The 25,801-nt window shown below is 43.4% G+C and overlaps 2 protein-coding genes across 5 annotated transcripts in view; both read left to right on the top strand.

Moving 5' to 3' along the window:
- LOC139580189 (protein diaphanous homolog 2-like) overlaps window positions 1–25,801 on the top strand; it is a 643,765-nt gene that overhangs the window by 325,308 nt on the left and 292,656 nt on the right. For all 4 annotated transcript variants that reach the window (XM_071408766.1, XM_071408767.1, XM_071408768.1 and 1 more), the window contains one exon: window positions 12,908–13,006. In XM_071408766.1, coding sequence (XP_071264867.1) covers window positions 12,908–13,006 — 99 coding nt within the window. The remainder of the gene's footprint in view (window positions 1–12,907; window positions 13,007–25,801) is intronic.
- Window positions 1–25,801, top strand: part of LOC139580191 (uncharacterized) — a 222,460-nt gene that overhangs the window by 6,875 nt on the left and 189,784 nt on the right. The gene's annotated exons all lie outside the window — the stretch shown is intronic.

The following is a 25,801-nucleotide window of genomic DNA, read 5'->3' as shown; positions in this document are numbered from 1 at the left end:
TGTTATTGTCACGTGTGCTCCCTCTCCGGCCTCTAGGTCACCAGGCTGCTCGTTATGGCGCACACCTGTTACCATTGTTACACGCACCATCAGACTCTTCACTTCCCTGATTACCTTCCCTATAAATGTCACTCACTTTGGCTCCTTCCCCAGGTGTCATTGTTTCTGTTTCATGTTTGTGTGCTGTTAGTGTTTCTTGTTTTGGATTATGTTTATTTTCATAAAACACTCACTCCCTGAACTTGCTTCCCTACCTTCAGCTCATATCATTACAGAATGACACTTCACCTAAGGGAAGCATCAGGGAGTGTTTTTTGTTTCGGTGGGAATGACGTCGGGTCCGGGAGCTGCTACAGGCTCTCATGCCTCTGACAGATCGCTAGGCTCCCCTGACTCCGCCAGTTCGTCAGGCTCTCATGCTTCAGCCGGATCGGCAAGCTCCCCTGCCTCAGCCGGTCTGTCAGGTTCCCGCGCATTAGCAGGGGTGACCTGTCCGCTCCTGATCCCCGGGATCGTCCCTTTGGTTGGAGTCCTGCGGCTAGAGCCGAACGCGTCGGGGAGGGGGTACCATCACATATGCTCTCTTCGGTGCTCTAGGTCGCCATGCTCCCACGTCTCTGCCGGACTGACATGTTTCCCGCGCCTCGCGTCAGGGAGGGGGTACTGTCACGTGTGCTCCCTCTCCGGCCTCTAGGTCACCAGGCTGCTCGTTATGGCACACACATGTCACCATTGTTACGCGCACCTGTGTGTCGTCAGACTCACCTCGACTCCATCACCTCCCTGATTACCTTCCCTATATATGTCACTCCCTTTGGTTCCTTCCCCAGGTGTTATTGTTGCTGTTTCATGTCTGTGTGCTGTTAGTGTTTCTTGTTTTGGATTATGTTTATTTTATTAACACCCTCCCTGAACTTGCTTCCCGACTCTCAGCGTATATCGTTAGTTATTTTGAAATAAATTGTCTGAGTATCATGTTTTTTTATGACCTTCATGAATGTCTTAATGAATGTCTTTGTGTATATGAAATGGGTTTATTAGATTGGTGGCTTTGGTAGGCTATTCTACCAGTAAATGCATACATCATGGCACTTTGAAGATGAAATGCTCCGTTTTTGTTTATGATATTTATCACAAAGTACTGATTGTGTAAAATACCGATATTTACAAAAAGAGGGACAGGTGGATTCAAGGTTATTGAAATAAATAGTTTTAAAACTGTCAGATTGACCATTTTGGCAGTTCTAGTGTTAAATGACGCATGAGGTCTCTTACTTTTTCAAATGTTTTCTATTCTTTTCTCAAGGAGTCATCCACCATCCTCTCCCTTTGTTCATTTCTGGGACTCAGTTTTTGTCCTCTGGTGATTTCCACAAAATCATGTCCCTGTTTTTTCAGGGGTTCTTTTGGCCCTGGCTGGCTGTCAGCAGGCCTGGTTATGGGAGCCTCACAGGAAGTGGTTAATGCAGAGTAGAAGGGCTGGGGGGTTGTTAGCATGTGGGTTTGTGATGCAAGTCCTCAGGGGGGATGGCCTGAGTAACATAAACCATGAGGGCCAGATGAGAACTCTATCAGCCCTGGCGTTCTCTCTCTCTCGCTCGCCCTCTTCTTTTCTCGGTCTGTCCTTCCATGTCTTTCCCTTTATCAGCAGGACCTAGAGCCGATCACATGGCCCACATGGAGAACACACCCCACAGCACCACCACAGGGCACCCTCTCTAACAACAATAAGCCTCCCTGCAGCATGCATTCCTACTGCGACTTCTGGCCCTAGTACACTCTCCCCGTGTGTTCTTACGAGCTCTGATTTCTTTTTGTCCTCATCTTACATTCCCCTCTCTTGGGTCGGTCCACTGATTGAGCATAACTGCCATGTCTCTTTGATCTGTTATGCATAGCAAAAGAGGAGAGAAACAAGCGCGAGAGCGCAAGGAGTTTGCTTATAGTAAGTCAAGGCAGGTATACATTGACAGACACATCGGATTCAAATGCAGTTCACGACTGAACACATCTCTCTCTTCTCCCCCCAGATGCTGAATAGTACATCTTTAATCAGGGCATGTCTGCTTTGACACCTACATGTCACCGGAGCATGTAGGACGAGAGGCTGTCTGAAGAATAGTCATCAGGATTTGACACAGGCGAAGCCTTTAAAGCCTCAATCTTGCACTGCAGCCCGGCTGTTTAACAATATACTCAGCACTCAACGGTTGTCAACATTTTTTTATCATCAGCCAGGGAGATCCGAATGGGTTTGTGCCGTGTGGCAAGACTTGCATTTTAGCTGGAGCTGCTATTTTTATAGGATTGGGGACTTACAATTATACTGTCTTATCTGCCTCAGACGGTGTTGATTCTCCGGGATAAACCAATTGCTGCTAACAACCGTGGAGCCTCTCCGCCAGAAAGGAAGTCATTTTCTCCCTCCTTATCCTTCAGCAAACCTTGACATTTCCCCGTGCAGACATGTGAAGTATTCCTTAAGTCCTTTCACACCTTCGTAGACAAATTGGATCAACTTATCGGTTAACCTTCAAGTGAAGGGGATAATACTTAACCACATTTCTAAAACATAAACCTTGTAAATCCGAGCTGCAGCCCACTGCATTTTTTGCCTTTGGTTGACAATACTTTGTTTGAATAGAGAAACAGTCTGAAGAGCCAAAGCAATATTTCCTAAGCCCCAAAACACCAGTGGCTAAACATGAACTAAAAGGGAATGACGGCAGGTAGACACTCAAGTCTACTCCTCTCAATATCACAGAGGTAGAACAAGTGGGCAGGGAGGTAGTCACACAACCAGTGTGTCAGCACATCATACGGCCACAGGAAGTGATGTTTTAAGAGCCAATTAAGGCTCTCGGTGCGGAAAGGACACACAATACACCAGCTGCAGAGGCCGGTATCCCAGAAGTAATTATTTATTTAGTAGTTAGGCTGGGTTATGTGAGCACAGGGTGGTTTGGCTTCAGGATCACTGGAGGAGAAGGCATGATCAGAAGGTGATGGGAGAAGGAGGAAAAAATATATAGGAAACTGCAAACGTGCATACTACAAATGGACCACTCACCCTCGGTTCACTCGCCCTTTTTCATCATGTCTTCATCCCCCAAAATGTTAGAGCAAGAGAGAGAAAAACACTCCATGATAGAAAGGGGCAGATTAGGTTCTGTCAGCTGACAAATGTACAGAACGCAGACCTGTCAAGTAAATTCCAGAGTAGGGCATTCGCGAACGACTACACACATATTAAACAGTGACAATGCATTTGAAATAGTCCCACTTGTTGCCTACTGCATTGCATTATTCCCAGTATCATCAGTCAAACAGAGAATCAGTCATGCTCATAGTGGTATCAACACAAATTATGTTGACCATTGTTAGGATGGTTATTTTATACTTCAACTTAGCAGTAGCAAAAGTATGGTCTTTGTTAAAGCAAGAAAGAGACAATGAGAGTTTGAGACAATGAACTTGCAATAAGAGCTGTTTGCATGCATCACGGCATATTTGTGTTTGTTTGTGTGTGTGTGTGGTCATAGCATCTGAAGGCATCGCTGGGAAAACAGAGATGGTTAAGGTGAGCCTGGTCCTGCTTCTGCTAGCTGTTACATATCCCTTCTCTCTCCCTGCTCTCTATACTTTAGCACTCAGGCTGGGTCTGGGCCTGTGTACCGTGGAGCTGGGAGAGGTAATAGAGACTACTGGGACCTCAGTTATCCTGCCAGCTATTTGAAGAGGCCCAGCTTTCTGCTTTCCATCCTGTAGCTGTGACATGAGCGTACTGTAGGCTGCAGCGTTTCGCCTGCTGAATGCTTAAACCCAGCTAGGCAAGGCCTGGGCTTAATGGACGCTGGGGGCAGCCGTTTGTAGCATCAGCAACTGCCTCTCCAGGCGCTCAAGCGCATTGGGTCACGGCGGGCTACCCCATAACAGCCGGAGAACAGGTTCCTGGAGCTCAATGCCTGTCATGCCCAATCCGCAGGCTGCCCTCAAGAGCTCTCTCCACGACCAACTAACAAGGCCAGGTCAGAGTCTTCCCACACTCTCAGAGTCTTCCCACACTCTCTTGCTCCCCCAGACAGAGAAGGAGGAGAACAACAAAGTTATCCAAGTCTCAACACTCTTAAATGAAATAACAGAGTTATTAGAGGTCGTCTCGAAGCTGGGGTCAATGAGAATGTTGTTTATACTGAGAGACAACTTTTTTTCTTTTTCATATACTAATTTCACTTATATTTCCCAAGATTAGGCCTGTTTCATTCTTGTGTCAAAAGCCATCTAATTATTTTCGGTGTAATATATTTTAATTGACTGAAACAGCACTGTGGGTAATGCAATATTCCATTTTTCCTTTTTTGGAAGACTGTTTTCATTTCCCATTAATCGGATTCCCCACTCTATGAGATAAGCGTTTAGCAGTAGGAGTCAGCAGATCCCCTCCAGGTGGAATATGTGATTAGTATTGCTCCGGCAACTTGTATATGAAACCTCTGGAAGAGTGTGATCCATGAAAGCAATCACGGATGGATGATTCTGAGACATTACAGTGTTAAATCTCGACAATAGTCGCTGGATTCTTCAACATGCAGATCACATTTTCCGATTATTTAATGATAACATGGGAGGTTACAGGACTGAATTTCCATTTCTGATAGATGGTAAAGGAACCTCATTCATGAATACTGAACGTCTACCTCTATGTTAGTGGTTAGCGATCCCGCCCATTCCCTATCATCTCTCCGGTCAAACGTTCAGGTTGGAGTAATAACATAACAAAGTTTGGAGGACATAAACCAGAGATATGTATCAATTAGTTTCTCTCTCTCACACATGAGATGGAGTAGGAGGTTATCCCACTCAGTTATCCCACAGGGCTCTGCTCCAGGCCCAGCTGTGTCTCCAGGCTGGGCCTCTCCCCTCCTCTCCTCTTCCCCTCATACTGAAGCCATTACTGGGCCATGGGTCAGTGTGTCACACTGGGAGATTCCTCTTTCCTTTCAACGCCGCCGCCTCCGTCTATCTCCCTCGTCTGTGAGACCTGGACTGACTAGAACCAGCTGCTGAGGGGAAAACACAGGTGACCTTCAGAGAGAGTGACGGTTGAATTGAACACTCATGTCCGTTCATGTGGACAGTCAGGCATGAGCAGAAGCAGGATTGCACGTGCAAAGGCACGCACGCCAACAGGCAGGCACGTGCACGCACACACACACACCATGATTTCCATTACCATCATTATCATTAGCAGCCACTTCCCCCACTCCTTGTTGTCATTAAGCATGATGATGATTGCATGGATGAGAGTACAACCTCTCCCCCAGCTGCAGCTCACTTCTAATCACCTCACCTTGGGTTTGGGGAGTGGTGAAACAGTCGGTCCGGAATGTTCCCACTGTGAAGGTCAATCCTGGGCAACAAGGAAGCTGTTATACAAATGGCTTAACTAACTCAGCTCTCAGAGCGAGGCTTGATTGTACCTATTCAGTCCACCAGACAGGTATTTATTACCAACATCTCTTAACATCAACAAATGAGAGGCTTCTCTCAGGAGGCGCTGATTATATGCCCAAATTGCCTCTCTGATAATGGATTGTCTGATGGACGGCTGCTGCAGACACACATTTCCAGACCACATAATCAAAAATCCGCTCGACCGATCCGCCACAAGAAAAAGATCTAACAAAATTGGAATGTACATTAAGCTTTTATCTTGCTCCCGGAGTCTTTGTTATGTTGCGCTCAGATTCAATTTGTGCCCCAAAAATTATATTGACTGGTCTTTTTCGATCAATGAGGGTTTGCCAGCCTGCCTTTTTGAGAGTGGCAGCATGCTTTTGAGATCCTAGATTGAGGGAGGAGTGGAGAGAGAAGGTTTATATCCCAATGGTAAATTGGCTTCGGGTTTGATAGATAGACCTGTTTAGCCCTAGTCAACAGGAGAAATTGGACACAGCTGGAATACGCTGGTCAGATGGTGTTTTCAAACCTCAAGTTGTGCTCCCTATTTTGGAAGGTCTCGCGCTCATTACTCAAGGGGTGATTGTCCAAGCTCTTTTTCGCTATACCCTATACCTCTATACCTCGCCAACGGACATTTTGCAAACTCTTTGTCCACTCACCCTTCTCTCTTTTTTCCCCTTAATACATTTTTACTCATCCACAAAACACTGCTGTCCATTGACCATGGTCTTCAGGGTAAGATTTCACATCTGTTTTCTGTTTTCGGGAGTGAAATTGTGAGTGCTTCAAAGGCAACAGCCCCCGGAACACGACTCACTAATATGCTTGATATGCACTCTGGGTACTTAAAAGGAAATATGAACGAACTCTTCTCAATGACTCGCAGGCAATTTGACCACATGATCTCTTGTTAAGAGACCATATAAAAATAGGTCCTACATGGCCATGTAAAAGCTTACCACCACCACTTGTTAGCTGTTATTGTATTACATTAAACGTCTAACAGAGAATGTACATTTAAAAGCAGATGTCAACTCATTGACACAGACAATTGCATTGTCTACTATTACACGTACACTGCCAAAACACATCCCTTTCTATTCCCCATAGCAGCCTTGTTGGCTGGGCCAGATGCACAAGAAAACAATAGTCCTATATCCAAAGCATTCCTATAGAGAAACCAGCTGCATCCCAAACAACCAATATCCTTTCAAATAAATCTGTATTTTTGTTCTATTCCATTGAAATGTTTAAGTATTACACATCTAGATGTGTGAGCTGCAGCTAAAGCAGGCATTGGCCGAGCCCTATGGCTCTCCTCTTCTCAGAATCCATCTCCTTTAGAGGGGCAGGCAGCTCTAGTAGCTCAATCCCCAGCGTGAGTTAGATAGATGGAGGACAGAGCACATGTTTGCAGGCATATTGCACATTCGCGGGGCAATAAATTGCCTCCTGGACAGCCAGACTCCACATTGTCAGGTCCACTCTTCGTCAGCCTGCCCTTAAATACACCTGTCATCAACACTTTCTTCAGTTTCTACTTTCCAAAGGCCTCCCATCGCTCGGGCATTGTCATCTGGTGGGTTGTCGCCTGGTGGTGGCTGCGCTCCCTCGGACAAGTCTATGTCTCAGTCTCAGTCTCCAGAAGTGAACATGTGGTAGTGTTTAGCTTTCTAATGCCCCGGGCCCTTCTGGCCGTTCTTTAGGGAGATTATATCTCATGGAACGCTACCAGCAGAAAGACTGTGGGCCAGTAAACACAGCGAACGCCCAAGTGTGGAAGAACTCTGGTTATTAGGAGCTCCCCAGGGCTAATCCCGGTCCAAAACTCACAGACAAGGCTCACACAGACGCCAAGCCATCTTAAAGTGGCCAAATCATTTTCTATTGCTTGTGTCGTTTATGTATTTGTTCAATCCTTCCTCTTGTGGTAGGCTCAACTGGCCTTAACAAGCTGTTATACTCCCCTTCCACTGGTAATGAAATGTAACTATTATACTGGGCCGTGGCTAACATGCATGTGGTTATCTTGGCATATTAACTTCAGTGTTATCATTTCACGGTGATGTGGAAATAGTTTTCTCTTTTCGGTATCAGTCTCGTATGCATTTCCCTCCCTTGCAAGATATGGAGTTCCAAGAAAGCATTGGGAAACTCTCGTTCTTCGTATTACACTGACACATTCTTGGTCAAGATCAACCACAAACCTCCCTTTTCCTGAGTGGTCCATCTGGTCTTGCTCAATGCACATGTTTTGCTGTGAATATTAACGGATATGCCGCTGTGTGTTATTTTTCGTGTCCTACAAGTGCTCAGCATGTCTTACTAAACTTTGATTTCTGTGTCTGATCGGAGTATTCCATGAAAAAACGTAACGAGCCATCTGCATTAGTTTTATTGTTTTGCTGGATGCAGTGCCCAGCTTGCTGTCTTGCTTGGTTAACCACGTAACCCGAGGAAAGCAACGCGGTCCCCACCCTGCTCATTCCCGTTCAAATGAACCTACCACCTGATCTTGTCAATAGCTCCAGCATAGATGCTAAGTGCTACTTTTGTTTGCCAAGGAAAACAATTAATGAAAGCCCAGTGCCTCTCGCTGTTATTCATTTGTGATTAAGATTGCATTATCATCATGTGCCGGGCCTGACAGCCACTGTCATTTGAATGATACATCTTGATGAGAAATGGGCTCCATGCTTTCATTGTGCCCGACAGCTTCAGCAAACCTGCTGGCTGCCAATTTCACCCCCTTGTTCCACCCACCACAAAGCTCTTTCAGAAATGGATGCATGGAAGATTGCATTAACAAATAAGGGGCTCTAGAGAGGGATGGCGCTTATTGTTGGAGTCTTACATCTTAGACACTGGGCAGTCAGTAGAACACGTTTGGCGCTGGCAAGTGGATTTATACACTGTCAAGCCATACCCTTGAGGGCAGGTTGAAAGTTTTACGGCTTGACTTGGCAGATGTAAACTTGGACTGTTCCATTCCCACACTCTATTTGCATGCAAACTTTATGTTGGGAAGGAAACAATACTGATGACTAGTGAAAGGAGTGTTTTTCTCGTCAATTTCCCCGTTATAATTGGTATATTTAAAACATGATCTAGAGAAAGTTCTCTGTTCTTGTAGTAAGCAGCCTATAGTTATCCTGTCCACACTTCCTGGACACTGAATAAACCGGCAGGCAATTTGTGACATCTCCCTCCATGCCCCATCGGTCCCCACATGGAGTGATAAGGAAACATGCGGCGTGCGGCATAATTGAATCAGTGAGCATGTAGCCTAGCAGGAAGCAGCCAGGTAGAAGTGATCACCATCCCTTCCTCTAACCTAGACCGCGGCTGCTGCTTCTACCCTGAGCCCAACAAGACATGAGAAGCACGATGGGACTGTATAAGTTTGGAATGTGTCTGTTTTTCATTATTAGAGGTGCTGCTTTGCTTTCCGTTTAATATGAGCTGGTGCCTCAAGCCCCGCGGCATGGGGGCGGGGCTGAGGACAGCTGAGGCACAGACGAACGTGTCGAGAGCGTCCCGCCGAGAGCGCGAGGTACCCAGGTGGGAGATCCAGCTGGCAGAAGGGGGAGAGGGAGGAATGGGATTTGAAGGGGGATCCAGGGCCCCAATATGGCCCATCGTTGTCCCAGTTACTGCTTGCAAAAAAAAAAAAAAAAAAAATATATATATATATAGGCATCCCCGTGGGGAGATCAGTGATTCCTGATGTTTTATTTTCTCTGGGCCTCTAGTTTCTTTGTCTGAGACTGTGTCTCTGTGAGAAGCACAGCAAGGTTCCTGAATCCCTGCCACCAAGCTGAGTAAAAACACACTTGACCCATGAATGAGGCTTGGCCAACCGGCCCACTGCACTTGACCTGGGGCATTATGGGTCCGTGATGTCATCACCAGGGGACTTGTCATGAGGCCTTTCACCTAATGCATTTTGAGTAACTTGCGCCAAGTGGCTGTATCCAGATGCTTCTGGAAAAAAGTGAATGCAGAAAATAAGTGGTTGGGCCTATGCTCTCCCAGGCCCACCCATGGCTGTGCCCTTGCCCAGTCATGTCATATCCATAGATTAGGGCCTAATGAATTTATTTAAATGGACTGATTTCCTTGTATGAATTGTAACTCAGTAAAATCATTTGAAATTGTTGCATGTTGCATTTATATTTATGTTCTGTATAATTCACTGTGAAATGCTGTGACACAGTATCTTTTCACAGCCCTGTAAAATCAAGGGCCTCTTAAAGTCATATCCTCGGATTACAGTTTCACATTTTTTTTTTTTGTGGAGGCTTTCCTGTAACAGTTGTTTTCCAGGAAGAAATACAATGCCTCCAGATGGAGTGTAAGTTCTACACTGTGTTCTACAACCCTTCACCTATTATTGTTTCCTTAAACAGCCATGCATCCATTTTGTTTGGCCCATATTTTCATGGAACACATTATAGGTCGGTCATTATTGAATACTTCTGTAGGGTTTTTTCAAAAGTTCATACGTTGTTTCACTCCTACGCTTTGTTTCTATCCACAAGACATTTGAGAATGTGTCTTCCTATCTATCTATATCAAGGTTGTTAGTACTCATTCTTTAAATGTGTCATAACTGAGGTCTGACTCTAGACCAGTTTTGAGCGGTTAGATCATAGTATTGAATCACCCTCCCTATTCCACCTCCCTATTCCAGCAGCACAGTGTATAGTATAAACACTATCTTCCCTGAAGTGTTATGTTGACAGGCTGCCTGGGAAAGAGGCTGAGGCTGGTTGTGCCTGGCGCCTCTAGCAACATCTTCTCCTCTCTACCGGCTGTTTTTGCCTCTTTGATTGTTTCTTCAAATATGCATATACTTTCTGGGGAGCTGGTTGTTTGTTCTGGGTATTTCCTGGGAGAGTCCCACCTTGGGCTTAAATAAATAGAGGAGTTGTGATGATTAGCGGCTAGGCGTGCTTCTGCTCCCACAAGCCATCTTGAGGGGATGGAAGGGTGGGGTGGTTGGGGGGCTGAAACGGAGGATTCTGCTTCTCTCCTTCTCCTGATGTTACCATTGTCTCCACCTGTTACCACTACCCCACCCTCTTTCCTCTCTCTCCCTCCTTCCCGTTTAAAGAGAAGATGCTCATTCCTGAGTGGTGGCTCCCCAGCAAAGAGGCTCTGTGATTGTAGCTCATGTGTATGTGTGTGCTTGCTGGGGTCCATTTGAATTAAAATGACTCAATTCAGGAAGTCTCCTGAATTGACTGACTTTAATTTGAATTGACCCCAAACCTGGTGTGTGCATGCTTGTACACATCTGTCTGTGTCTTTCCGTATGTATGTCTGTCTGTGTTTTTGCGACTTTGCGTACATGCTTAAGTAAACTTCAGACGGATGATTCGCTGACACATAGCGTCGGACACATGGCGTCACCTATACCGTGTGGAATCTCCCCGACTCACAGTCGTTCAGATTGGGGCCGGTCTTCTGAGTCCGACACGTATGATATTAATGCTGTGGGTTGCCTGTGTGCTGCCTGCCTGCCTGTGTGCTAAGTCGAGCAGCAGTGTGTGGCGCTCTCCAGGATTACACTGGGAACACAATTATCTCCCTGGCTTTGGGAGGCTGGCAGAGCGAGCCTTGGGGAAGGGTATCTATGTTTGTCAACTATCTACACACATGTACACACACACACAGATGCAGACACATGCACAATCATGCAACCACACACACACACACACACACACACAAGCTGCTACTGCAAGCTTGCTTCAGCAGACCAGGGTTTACATTAGTATTATGCATGAATGTACGAGAAACTGACAGTTTCTCTTTTAGTGTCTCTTTTAGAGGTCGACCGATCAGGATTTTTCAATGCCGATACCGATTATTGGAGGACCAAAAAAAGCCGATACCGATTAATCAAACAATTTTTATATATATATATATTTGCAATAATGACAATTACAACAATACTGCATGAACACTTTTTTATTTTAACTTAATATAATACAAAAGATAAATATATTTAGTCTCAAATAAATAGTGAAACATGTTCAATTTGGTTTAAATAATGCAAAAACAGTGTTAGAGAAGAAAGTAAAAGTGCAATATGTGCCTTGTAAAAAAACAAACGTTTAAGTTTCTTTCTCAGAACATGAGAACATATGAAAGCTGGTGGTTCCTTTTAACATGAGTCTTCAATATTCCCAGTTAAGAATATTTAGGTTGTAGTTATTATAGGAATTATAGGACTATTTATCTCTATACAATTTGTATTTCATAAACCTTTGACTATTGGATGTTCTTATAGGCACTATAGTATTGCCAGCCTAATCTCGGGAGTTGATAGGCTTGAAGTCATAAACAGCGCTGCAGCATTGCAAAGAGCTGCTGGCAAACGCAGGAAAGTGCTGTTTGAATGAATGCTTACAAGCATGCTGCTACCTACCACCGCTCAGTCAGACTGCTCTATCAAATTTCAAATCATAGACTTAATTATAATATAATAAACACACATAAATACGAACCTTAGGTCATTAATATGGTCAAATCCGGAAACTATAATTTCAAAAACAAAACATTTAATCTTTCAGTGAAATATGGAACCGTTCCGTATTTTATCGAACAAATATTGCTGTTATATTGCACAACCTTCAATGTTACGTCATAATTATATAAAATTCTGGCAAATGAATTACGGTCTTTGTTAGGAAGAAATGGTCTTCACACAGTTCGCAACGAGCCAGGCAGCCCAAACTGCTGCATATACCCTGACTCAGCTTGCACAGAACACAAGAGAAGTGACACAATTTAGTAGTAGTAGTAGTAGTAATATCATCAACCATGTGTAGTTAACTAGTGATTATGTTAAGATTGATTGTTTTTTTTAAGATAAGTTTAATGCTAGCTAGCAACTTACATTGGTTCCTTGCTGCACTCGCAGCAGGTGGTCAGCCTACCACTCAGTAACAGGTGGTCAGCCTACCACTCAGTCTCCTCGTGGAGTGCAACGTAATCAGCCATAATCGGCGTCCAAAAATGCCGAATACCGATTTGTTTTGAAAACTTGATTAATCGGTCGACGTCGAGTCTCTTTACTTGGTTTCGATTGGTCAGATGGGTGTGTTCCTGTGTTGGGTTAAAGGTCCTTTCATCACTTGTTTACTCCTTTCAACACCCCTTTGTCTATTGATGTTTCTCCATATGTGTACAGGTCTCATGCATAGAACCGTAAGGCTCCCATATGTATTGTCACCTTGGGTGCTCTTGATATACAGTTAACATATGTTTTGTAAAGAAACTCTGAATAATGGTCATTATGTAAAAAAAATGTGAGTTAGAGAAATATACTAAAGAAAACATTTCCTCATTGCTTATCGGTCCCATACATGCTTGCACTTTCCACACACCAGTTCTGTTCATCACAACTGAATATGCATCCCTTCTATTCCTTCTACAGTGAAAAAGGAGGTGGATGAGACAGACGCCAGGATGACCCAGTTCAAGAAAAAGGCGAAGGAGCTGCGAATCTTGGACGGCAAGACGGCACAGAATTTGTGTAAGTTTATTAGTCTTTATTAGTCTTGCCAATCTGAGAACCCGTTCTCCCTATGTCCCAGGAACGGTATAATTGAATTGTGAAAACTGGTTATCAAAACATAATTTGAGGCTATTAGCTACTAGAATTTGGGCTCAATTGGACAAAGTGCATTTTACAAATACATGTTACATTCAGAGTACCTGTGTCATATAACTCAGCACATAGGGCTATTGCGCTTTTGGACGGTCAATACCTACTAGCATCAGGCCCCTATGGGGCACAGTGTGTTTTATAAACACATATTACATTAAGAGTACACGTGCCATGTAACTCCTATAGCACATTGGGCTATTGCGCTTTAGGACTGTCAACCAATTTACATGCTTATGATGACAAATGTTCTTAGTATCATGATTACACACATTTGCATACCCTACAAACATTTCTAATGCATTTAACACGTACATTGTTTTACCTGAGCCATGGGTAAGTGCTTTCTTGGCAATAGGCTGGGGGTCATCGCTGCTACAAATGAATTAAGTCCCAGCCCCCTCTGATACTATTTGTAAAATCAACGCATAACAAGACCAAGAGACAAATCTGGGCGTTTATGTTGTCATCATCCCTAGCAGCAGGTGTGGACCATATGCTGCGAGCAACGCCATCACTGTATCTCTCTCCACCTCTGACCTCTGCACATTTAGACTTCTTCCTGTATCACATGACACATACGATCTATTTTTTTTTCTATTGGTTGACCAAACTTAATCAGTGCAATGGAGCAATATTCCGTTTGGATTCCAGTTTAACTTTCTCATGGTAGCATAGCCCACATTATCATAGCCTGGAATCCATGCTGAATATATTTGAGTTTTTCTGTTGACTTCACTTCTGCAGTGAAATTGAATGTTTCAGGAATCAAGGTAAAACCCAGATGCAGACACATCGAATTGGCAATGGTTTAATATTCCAACAGGGGCAGGCAATAGACAGGTCAAGGCAGGCAGAGGTCAGTAAACCAGAGGTGGGGTAACGGTACTGGACGGCAGGCAGGCTCAGGGTCAGGGGCAGGCAGAGTGGTCAGGCAGGCAGAGTGGTCAGGCAGGCAGGCTCAGAGTCAGGACAGCCAAGGTTCAAAACCAGGAGGGCAAGAAAAAGAGAGACTGGGAAAAGCAAGCAAGACAAACTGGCAACAGACAAACAGAGAACACAGGTATACATACACAGGGGATAATGGGGAAGATAGGCGACACCTGGAGGGGGGTGGAGACAATCACAAGGTGAAACAGATCAGGTTGTGACATAAGGGTATTCCGTTTGGATTCCAGGCTATATGAGATGTCAGGCTATAGGCTGGCTTTTCCCAAACTTGCTTATCAACTCTTGCCAGATATTGGTTATCGATAGATGGCTTATACCCTCCCCAGGGGAACCCTCTGTCACTTTGACAGCTCCCAGTCCACCCCTTTTCCATCCTTGTGAATCCTCCCTCCCTGCCTTCACAAGTGTGCGGATGAATTCATTATCCATTGAGAGGGGTGGCCATGACATAGTTTCTCTGAGATTGATGAGGGGAGCATGAGAATGCAATTTTTATGGCGTTTACTCTAGATATCCCCTACCTTAGATATGCAATACCTCTGATAACACCTCATGCAATATGCATGCTTTAAATGCTAAAATAGCAGGTCACCTAAACTCCACTTCTTCCCTTGTCTATCCCTGTTTGTTGTTTTTACCAGATCTGAAACAGAATACATCAACACAAGATAAATATATTTATGGGGGGAGATACTTTAAATCTCCAAGGAGCTGTTGGGGGGGTGGGGACACAAGTGGGGGCTAAACTTGTATGTCAAAACCGGGGGAGATGCAATCCCAGAAATAGCAACTTATCCCCAAACCCCCCTAATTTCCTCCTACTCTCTGACTCTGATAGCAGTTGTGTTGACAATGAGGTACAGTATTAAGTATTGATTCATATTGTCACTGTTCCTTTGTGATGAACATATCAATGATTTCATCAGGAGGCAATAAAGCAGGTTTTGGTGTTGGGAATGGGGGCCGCGAACCTCACTTGTGTGGGTGTAAGGGGTGTGTGTGCCTGCCTGTTTCTGGGTGCATGTGTCTAGTGTGTGTGTGTATTCACATGTGTTTGAGTGTGTATGTGGGAGTGTGTATGTGGGAGTGTGTGTGTGGGAGGGTGACGACGACAACTAGTGTTCCTGCCATGTTTGATTATCACCACAGCAGATGGGTCTCATATTTGGCAGGAAGCGATGACGACAAGGGTAGGGGATCTCACCTCCGGTATGGCACAGTGACGACTTAGGGGAACATGTGCCATTACACAGCTCCTCCATTCGCCTCCAGTCATCCACAGTCACTGCCCTTTAACCTCTAATGAGAGAGAGAGAGAGAGAGAGAGAGAGAGAGAGAGAGAGAGAGAGAGAGAGAGAGAGAGAGAGAGAGAGAGAGAGAGAGAGAGAGAGAGAGAGAGAGAGAGAGAGAGAGAGAGAGAGAGAGAGAGAGAGAGAGAGAGAGAGAGAGAGAGAGAGAGAGAGAGAGAGAGAGAGAGAGAGAGAGAGAAGTTTGTTTTGAGAGAACTGGTTTGATGCAGATTGTAAAATTATAAGGAAAAAACGTAGAAAACTATCCAACCAAAAGCACAGAGACCCAAATAATGGTGAATTACGCCTTCATTACTGTGAGACTTTAAAACTCTATAAACGTACACTCAGAACCAAAAAAGCAAAAATAAATAAATCTAAACAAGAGGAATTAGCAATACAAAATGGTGACATATGGACAACCCATTTTAAAACACTCTACAACACTGTTCAAATTGACACAAACGCAGAACAACGCCAAATTCACGAGAAGTTGAATGGATTAGAAATAGTTATAAAGGACAATCAAAATCCATCTGGACTCCCCAATTACTGACCAGGAGCTCTATAAGAAACTTCAGGCTCTCAAATTTAAAAAGGCATGCGGACCTGATGGCATCCTACATGAAATGCTCAAACTCACTAGTGCAAAAATTCAATTGGCCATATTTAACCTGTTTAATTTGATCCTGAGTGTAGGTTATTTCCCTGACATCTGGAATCAAGGACTCATAACCCCAATCTTTAAGAACGGAGACAAATTTGACCCTAACAATTACAGAGGCATTTGTGTGAACAGTAACCTGGGGAAGGTTTTCTGTAGTATTATCAATGTAAGAGTTCTAAACTTCCTTAATAAGCACAATGTCTTGAGTAAAAGCCAAATTGGATGTATACCAAAACATTGCACAACTGATCATATTTACACCATACACACCCTGATAGATAAACATGTCCACCAAAATAATACCAAAATATACACTTGCTTTATCGACTTCCAAAAAGCATTTGATTCTATTTGGCATACAGGACTGTTCTACAAAGTTATTGAAAGTGGTGTAGGGGGTAAAACATATGACATAATTAAATCAATGTATACTGGCAATACGTGCAGCATTAAAATTGGTAAGAAAATAACAGAATTCTTTAACCACGGGCGGGGCCTTCGCCAGGGTTGCAATCTGAGCCCTGCACTCTTCAATATTTACATTAACGAATTGGCCATTATTCTAGAAAAATCCTCAGCCCCTGGTGTTAGTCTCCACAATTCAGAAGTTAAATGCCTACTCTTCGCAGATGAACTATGTCTGCTGTCACCCACAGCACATGGCCTACAGCAGAGCATGAACCTGCTAGAGCAGTACTGCCAGACCTGGGCCCTGGCAGTAAACCCAAAAAATATTAAAATAATGATTTTCCAGAGAAGATCCAGATCTCAGGGAATTAGACCAACGTTCTCAATTGGTACAAAATATATAGAGTACTGTACACACTACAACTACTTACGTTTAAAAATAAGCTCAACTGGACACCTTAATGAGGCAGTGAATGAACTGAGAGAGAAAGCACGCAGGGCATTCTACGCCATTAAAAAGCAAATTCAAATTGAAAAACCTATTAAAATTTGGCTACAACTAATTGAATATGTCATTGAATCAATTGCACTTCATGGCAGCGAGGTGTGGGGTCCTCTTGCAAAACGAGATTTCATCAAATGGGACAAACACCCCATTGAAACCCTGCATGCAGAGTTCTGTAAGATTCTTCTACATGTCCAGAGGAAAACTACAAACAATGCATGCAGGGCAGAATTAGGCCAATATCCACTAATAATAAAAACTCAAAAAAGAGCAATTAAGTTTTGGAAACATCTAAAATACAGTGACCCCCTCTCATATCATTACCAAGCCCTGCAATGCCAAGAGCTGAGCAAAGAAAATAGTTCCCTCATCCAGCTGGTCCTGGGGCTGAGTTCACAAACGTGTTCTACTAACACACTGAAGCCTCAGGACCAGAACATCCAATCAATCAGAATAAACCAAATTACAACACAGTCAAAACAAAACTACATTGCTTATTGGGAAACACAAGCACAAACACAACGCAAAATGCAGTGCTATCTGGCCCTAAATCGACAGTACACCGTGGCTAAATATTTGACCATGGTTACTGATCAAAACCTTGACAAAGTACAGGCTCAGTGAGTACAGCCTTGTCATTGAGAAGGCTGTACACAGGAAAACCTGGCCCCCTGTAGAGGAAAGGTTGTGCAACCACTGCACAACAGCAGAACCTGAGACGGAAATGCATTTCCTGAAAAAATTTCAAATATAAATATAAAATAATTAGAGAGTGTCATTTTCCCAAATTTGAAACCCTTATTCAAGGTTTCAAAGACCTCTCTGATGAGGATAGGCTACCCGTCCTTGTCACAGTTCCAAACGTGGTGAGTGAAGGAGTCAGGCGCAGAGAGCAGGGTAGTCAGAAAAGACGTGGATTTAATATTCCAAAAATCTCAGAGAGACGGTCATGCCACACAAAACAAGGGCACATAAAGTCTCAGTCCAAAACAAACAGGACTAATCCGAAATGGAACAGACCACAGGAATGAACAAACACCACCAACAGAAAAACAAGCCCGCACAAAAGTCGTCGAGCCAACTGGGTTTAAATAGCCCACAATAAACCTAAACACAAAACAGGTGCAACAAATCAGACAAAACTAAATGAAACAGAAAAGGGGATCGGGGATCGGTGGCAGCTAGTAGGCCGGAGACGACGACCGCCGAGCGCCGCCCGACCGGGAAGAGGCACCATCTTCGGCGGGATTCGTGACAGTACCCCCCCCCCCCCCCCCCTGACGCACGGCTCCCGCAGCGCGCCGACCCCGGCCTCGAGGGCGACCCGGAGGGCGAGGAGCAGGGCGATCCGGGTGGAGGCGGTGAAAGTCCCTCAAGAGGGAAGGATCCAAAATGTCCCCCACCGGCGTTCACATCACGGACAAACTGAAATGGTCCACACACACAGACAGTGTGGTGAAGAAAGTGCAGCAGCGCTTCTTCAACCTCAGGAGGCTGAAGAAATTTGGCTTGTCACCGAAAACACTCACAAACTTTTACAGATGCACAATCGAGAGCACCCTGTCGGGCTGTATCACCGCCTGGTACGGCAACTGCTCCGCCCACAACCGTAAGGCTCTCCAGAGGGTAGTGAGGTCTGCACAACGCAGGGCAAACTACCTGCCCTCCAGGACACCTACACCACCCGATGTCACAGGAAGGCCAAAGAGATCATCAAGGACAACAACCACCTGAGCCACTGCCTGTTCACCCCGCTATCATCCAGAAGGCGAGGTCAGTACAGGTGCATCAAAGCGGGGCCCGAGAGACTGAAAAACAGCTTCTATCTCAAGGCCATCAGACTGTTAAACAGCCATCACTAACATTGAGTGGCTGCTGCCAACATACTGACTCATCTCTAGCCACTTTAATAATGAAAAATCTATGTAATAAATGTTTCCCTAGCCACTTTAAACAATGCCACTTTATATAATGTTTACATGCCCTACATTACTCATCTCATATGTATATACTGTATTATATACCACCTACTGCATCTTGCCTCTGCCGTTCGGCCTTCGCTCATTCATATATTTGTATGTACATATTCTTATTCATTCCTTTACACTTGTGTGTATAAGGTAGTTGTTGTGAAATTGTTAGGTTAGATTACTTGTGAGATATTACTGCATGGTCGGAACTAGAAGCACAAGCATTTCGCTACACTCACATTAACATCTGCTAACCATGTGTATGTGACAAATTCATTTGGATTTGATTTGATTTGCAACCTGGATCAGGTTGTCAGTCAATCTACCAGGGTAGTTACAAACAGCACAGGAATTCAATCATCAACATGTAGTGATCACATTTTTACTAACACTGCACATATTTTCTTCAATGCAGTATCCAAATCCAGTGTTTTAGTGATCACAATATAATAGCCATATCTAGGAAAACCAAAGTTCCAAAGGCTGGGCCTAACATAGTGTATAAGAGGTCATACAATAAGTTTTGTAGTGATTCATATGTTGTGATGATGTAAATAATATTTGCTGGTCTGTGGTGTGTAATGAGGAGCAACCAGATGCTGCACTTGACACTTTTATGAAACTACTTATTCCAGTTACTAATAAGCACGCACCTGTTAAGAATATGACTCTAAAAACTGTTAAATCCCCTTGGATTGATGAGGATTTGAAAAATTGTATGGTTGAGAAGGATAGGCAAAAGGTATGGCAATTAAGTCTGGCAGCACAACTGATTGGCAAACGTACTGCAAATTAAGAAATCATGTGACTAAACTAAATTTAAAAAAATATATATAAACTACACGATGAAACAAAGATAAATAATGATAGTAAAAAGCTTTGGGGCACCTTAAATGACATTTTGGGGAAAAAAGCCAACTCGGCTCCTTCATTCATTGAATCAGATGTATGACATGCCAGCAACAAACGCTGACACTACACATCCAATTATATCGTACCAAATTATGAAAGACAATAATTGTACTTTTGAGTTCCGTAAAGTCAGTGTGGAAGAGGTGAAAAAAGTATTGTTGTCTATCAACACTGACAAGCCACCGGGGACTGACAATCTAGTTTTAAAATTACTGAGGATAATAGCAGATGGTATTGCCACTCCTATTTGCCACATCTTCAATTTAAGCCTACTAGAGAGTGTGTGCCCTCAGGCCTGGAGGGAAGCTAAAGTCATTCCGCTACCCAAGAATAGTAAAGCCCCCTTTACTGTCTCAAATAGCCGACCAATCAGCCTGTTACCAGGCAAAAAAAATACCGGAAAATTGTGTTTGACCAGATACAATGCTATTTTACAGTAAACAAATTGACAACATAATTTTAGCATGCTCTATAGGGAATGACACTCAACAAGCACAGCACTTACACAAATTACTGATGATTTTCTGAGAGAAATTGATGATCAAATGATTGTGGGGGCTGTCTTGTTAGACTTCAGTGCAGCTTTTGCCATTATTGATCATAGTCTGCTGCTATAAAAATGTGTGTTATGGCTTTACACCCCCTGCTATAATGTGGATAAAGAGTTACTTGTCTAACAGAACACAGAGGGTGTTCTTTAATGGAAGCCTATCAAATATAATCCAGTTTGAATCTGGAATTCCCCAGGGTAGCTGTTTAGGTCCCTTACTTTTTTCAATGTTTACTAACAATATGCCACTGACTTTGAGTAGAGTTTGTTTCTATGTATGCATATGACTCAACACTATAGACGTAATCTACTACAGCGACTGAAATGACTGCAACACTCAACAAAGAGCTGCAGTTAGTTTCAGAGTGGGTGGCAAGGAATAAGTTATTTCTAAATATTTCTAAAAGTAAAAGTGTTTGTATTTGGAACAAAACACTCACTAAACCCTAAACCTCAACCAAATATTGTAATAAATAATATGGAAATTGAGCAAGTTGAGATGACTAAACTGCTTGGAGTAACACTAGATTGTAAACTGTCATGGTCAAAACATATTGATGCAGTAGTAGCTAAGATGGGGAGAAGTCTGTCTATAATAAAGTGATGCTCGGGCCTTCTTAACAACACAACAAGGCAGGTCTTACAGGCTCTAGTTTTGTCGCACCTTGACTACTGTTCAGTCGTGTGGTCAGGTGCCACAAAAAATGACCTAGGAAAATTGCAATTGGCTCAGAACATGGATGTACACAGAGAGCTAATATTAATAATATGCATGGCAATCTCTCCTGGCTGAAAGTGGAGGAGATATTGATTTCATCACTACTTTTAGTTAGGAGAGGTATTGACATGTTGAATGCACCGAGCTGTCCGTCTAAACTACTGGCACACAGCTCGGACACCCATGCATACCCCACAAGACATGCCACAAGAGGTCTCTTCCCAGTCCCCAAGTCCAGAACAGACTATGGGAGGCACACAGTACTACATAGAGCCATGACTACGTATAACTCTATTTCACATCAAGTAACTGACGCAAGCAGTACAATTAGATGTAAAAAACTGATTAAAAAACACCTTATGGAACATGTGTGAAGCAACAAAACATTTGCACAGACACATGCATGCATACACACATACACACACACACAGACGATAACATACGCACTATACATACACATGGATTTAGTACTGTATATATGTGGTAGTGGTGGCGTAGGGGCCTGAGGGCACACTGCTGTGAAATCTGTGGATGTATTGTAATGTTTTTAAATTGTATAAACTGCCTTAATTTTGCTGGACCCCAGGAAGCTAATGAGACTAATGAGGATCCATAATAAATACAAATACAAATGTGCTTGTCTGCCTAAGTGTATGTGAGAGAGGGTTACAGTATGTACTTCTTATTGGCTATGTGACAATGGAGCCATGATGATTTTCGAGTGGCTGATTGCATACTTACACACTCACACGCCCACTCATCCCCTCGGGAATATGGCTCTGTTCCATGTACTCAACTAACAGTGGTGGTGCTTTTCCCTCTCTTAGCTAGCTGGACACTGACTGGACATTGATGTTGCGAATGGAAGTTGTGAAATGATGACTGGGATGAGGAATTCTACTCAAGCCCACTAAGTCCTGTGAGCACTAACCACCTACATCCTCCTCCAGGTTTCTCAATATCCTCCTTGTCCAACTATAATGATCTCCTCTGTCCTCAAAGACTGCTTAAGCAGGATTTGTGCTGTAAAAAATACTATTTATTTCTAACTGTAACCTGGGGACTGGGTGTGGAGCAGTGGGAGGCAGTCCAGCTGTAACATTAGACAGGAGTGGGGGTTCTTACTCTGTCACCCGGTCTGCGCTGATATCTCCCAATTGGCACCCTATTGTCTAAAGTCACTTCCTTTGACCAGGGTGAAAAGGACTCAAAAGAAGTGTGCTAACTTGAATAGTTAGATTAAGGTGCCATTTTGTAAGCATCCATGAAGTGAGATGAGATAAGCACTGGATGGGAATCGGGTCAGGCATGCTATGCTATGCTTTGCCAACATTTATATAATGTCTTCATTGTTTTTCAGAGCCATTTAAAGTTTTTGGGACTGTTGATTAATTTATTAGGAATCCAATGGTGTCCCAGTGAGACTGGAGCTAAATTACTGTATGCATCTGTCATGGAGAGACTTGTTGAAAGGCAAGTCAAATAGCTCACTCAGAGCAAGAGTGTAAATGATGCTAATGCCGCAACAGATGAGCTGAAACGTTCTCTTCCACCAATTAAAATATAACAGCAAATGTGTTTAATACTCTCATGCAAGTTGTTAAACTTCCCACAATTGACAATTCAAAACATACTTTGAGAACTTTTTGTAATGAACACGAGGCGAGACAGAGAGCTGGTTTCAAGCGCAGGGCGCAGCTGGTGTTTATCGTAAAGGACCACAGGAGGAGGCACGCAGCTGGGTCCAGCGGCAGGCAGAAGGTAATACATAGGGGGTCCAAAAAGGGCAACAATACAGGCAGGGAGAAGGCTAGTAACGTAGTCCGGGAGATCAGGCAATAGGTAGATAACAGGAAATCCTATAGGCTAAAGTACAGGCAGGGAAGAGGTAAAAGGCGTCATTAGTGAGGCAGGCAAAAACGGTCATACACGGGAGGAGTAACTTGCGGGAAACCCAGCACTCTGAAAGACGTGTGTTACAAAACCACACATTGATTGGGTGCAAAGAACTGAACTAAATAGTGTGTGATAATGACATACAGGTGTGTGAACAGGTGATTAGAATTCAGGTGATTTGTATCTGGAGAGCGTTCAGGAGATCTAGGTGTTTGAGAGTGTGGGCTGGAAAGTGGGCTGCGTTCAGGGGATCTACAGTTGAAGTTGGAAGTTTACATACACCTTTGCCAAATTACTGACATTTAATCCTAGTAAAAATTCCCTGTCTTCGGTCAGTTAAGATCACTACTTTATTTTAAGAATGTGAAATGTGAGAATAATAGCAGAGAGAGTGATTTATTTCAGCTTTTATTTATTTCATCACATTCTCAGTGGGTCAGAAGTTTACATTCACTCAATTAGTATTTGGCAGCATTGCCTTTAAATTGTTTAACTTGGGTCAAACGTTTCGGTTAGCCTTCCACAAGGTTCCCACAATAAGTTGGATGAATTTTATCCAATTCCTCCTGACAGAGTTGGTGTAACTGAGTCAGGTTTGTAGGCCTCCATGCTCGCACACACTTTATCAGTTCTGCCCACACATTTACTATGAGATTGAGATCAGGGCTTTGTGATGGCCACTCCAATACCTTGACTTTGTTGTCTTTAAGCCATTTTTCCACAACTTTGGAAATATGCTTGGGGTCATTGTCCATTTGGAAGACCCATTTGCGACCAAGCTTTAACTTCCTGACTGATGTCTTGAGATGTTGCTTCAATATATCCACACAATTTTCTTTCCTCATGATGCCATCTACAGTCGTGGCCAAAAGTTTTGAGAATGACACAAATATTAATTTTCTCAAAGTCTGCTGCCTCAGTTTGTATGATGGCAATTTGCAAATACTCCAGAATGTTATACAGAGTGATCAGATGAATTGCAATTAATTGCAAAGTCCCTCTTTGCCATGCAAATTAACTGCTTCCGGGCATCTGGAAAAAAGCTTGTCCGGAGTAGACAGTAAAGCATCCTGAGACCATTCATGTGTGGGGTTGCGTCTCTGCCAGGGGAGTGGGCTCACTCACAATTTTGCCAAGAACACAGCCATGAATAAAGAATGGTACCAACACATCCTCCGAGAGCAACTTCTCCCAACCATCCAGGAACAGTTTGGTTTCTAACAATGCCTTTTCCAGCATGATGGAGCACCTTGCCATAAGGCAAAAGTGGCTCGGGGAACAAAACATTGATATTTTGGGTCCATGGCCAGGAACCTCCCCAGACCTTAATACCATTGAGAACTTGTGGTCCATCCTCAAGAAGCGGGTGGACAAACAAAAACCCACCAATTCTGACAAACTCCAAGCATTGATTATACAAGAATGGGCTGCCATCAGTCAGGATGTGGCCCAGAAATAAATTGACAGCATGCCAGGGCGGATTGCAGAGGTCTTGAAAAAGAAGGGTCAACACTGCACATATTGACTCTTTGTATCAACTTCATGTAATTGTCAATGAAAGCCTTTGACACGTATGAAATGCTTGTAATTATACTTCAGTATTCCATAGTAACATTTGACAAAAATATCTAAAAACACTGAAGCAGTAAACATTGTGGAAATTAATATTTGTGTCATTCTCAAAACTTTTGGCCACGACTGTATTTTGTGAAGCACCCCCAAAACATGATGCTGCCACCCCCGTGCGTCACGGTTGGGATGATGTTCTTCGGCTTGCAAGCCTCCCCCTTTTTCCTCCAAACATGACGATGGTCATTATGGCCAAACAGTTATATTTTTGTTTCATCAGACCAGAGGACATTTCTCCAAAAAGTATGATCTTTCTCCCCATGTGCAGTTGCAAACCGTAGTCTGGTTTTTTTAATGGCGGTTTTGGAGCAGTGGCTTCTTCCTTGCTGAGCGGCCTTTCAGGTAATGTTAATATAGAACTCGTTTTACTGTGGATATAGATACTTTTGTACCTGTTTCTCCAGCATCTTCACAAGGTCCTTTGCTGTTGTTCTGGGATTGATTGGCACTTTTCGCACCAAAGTACATTAATCTCTAGGAGACACGATGCTTCTCCTTCCTTAGCGGTATGACGGCTGCGTGGTCCCATGGTGTTTATGCTTGCGTGTTATTGTTTGTACAGATGGACGTGGTACTTTCAGGCGTTTGGAAATTGCTCCCAAGGATGAACCAGACTTCTGGAGGTCTTCAAAAAAAATTCTGAGGTCTTGGTTGATTTATTTTGATTTCCCCATGATGTCAAGCAAAGAGGCACTGAGTTTAAAGGTAGGCCTTGAAATACATCCAGAGGTACAACTCCAATTGACTCAAATGATGTCAATTAGCCTATCAGAAGCTTCTAAAGCCATGACATAATTTTCTGGAATTTTCCAAGCTGTTTAAAGGCACAGTCAACTTAGTGTATGTACACGTCTGACCCACTGGAATTGTGATACAGTGAATTTTAAGTGAAATAATCTGTCTGTAAACAATTGTTGGAAAAATTACTTGTCCTAAACAAGTAAAAATTACTTGTCCTAGATGTCCTAACCAACTTGCCAAAACTATAGTTTGTTAACAAGAAATTTGTGGAGTTGTCACAAATTTTAATGACTCCAACCTAAGTGTTTGTAAACTTCCGATTTCAACTGTACCTTTTTGAGGGTGTGAGTTGGAAGCAGACCTTACACCTTTGACTCACTATCCGGCCTCTTGAATTATGGAATTTGTTTTGTTTCGCTCCTCATGC

The sequence above is a fragment of the Salvelinus alpinus genome, chromosome 7 (assembly GCF_045679555.1).
Source record: "Salvelinus alpinus chromosome 7, SLU_Salpinus.1, whole genome shotgun sequence".
Taxonomy (NCBI): Eukaryota; Metazoa; Chordata; class Actinopteri; order Salmoniformes; family Salmonidae; genus Salvelinus; species Salvelinus alpinus.
Note: the sequence above shows the minus strand (reverse complement) of the source record. Positions and strands in the feature narration are given on the sequence as shown.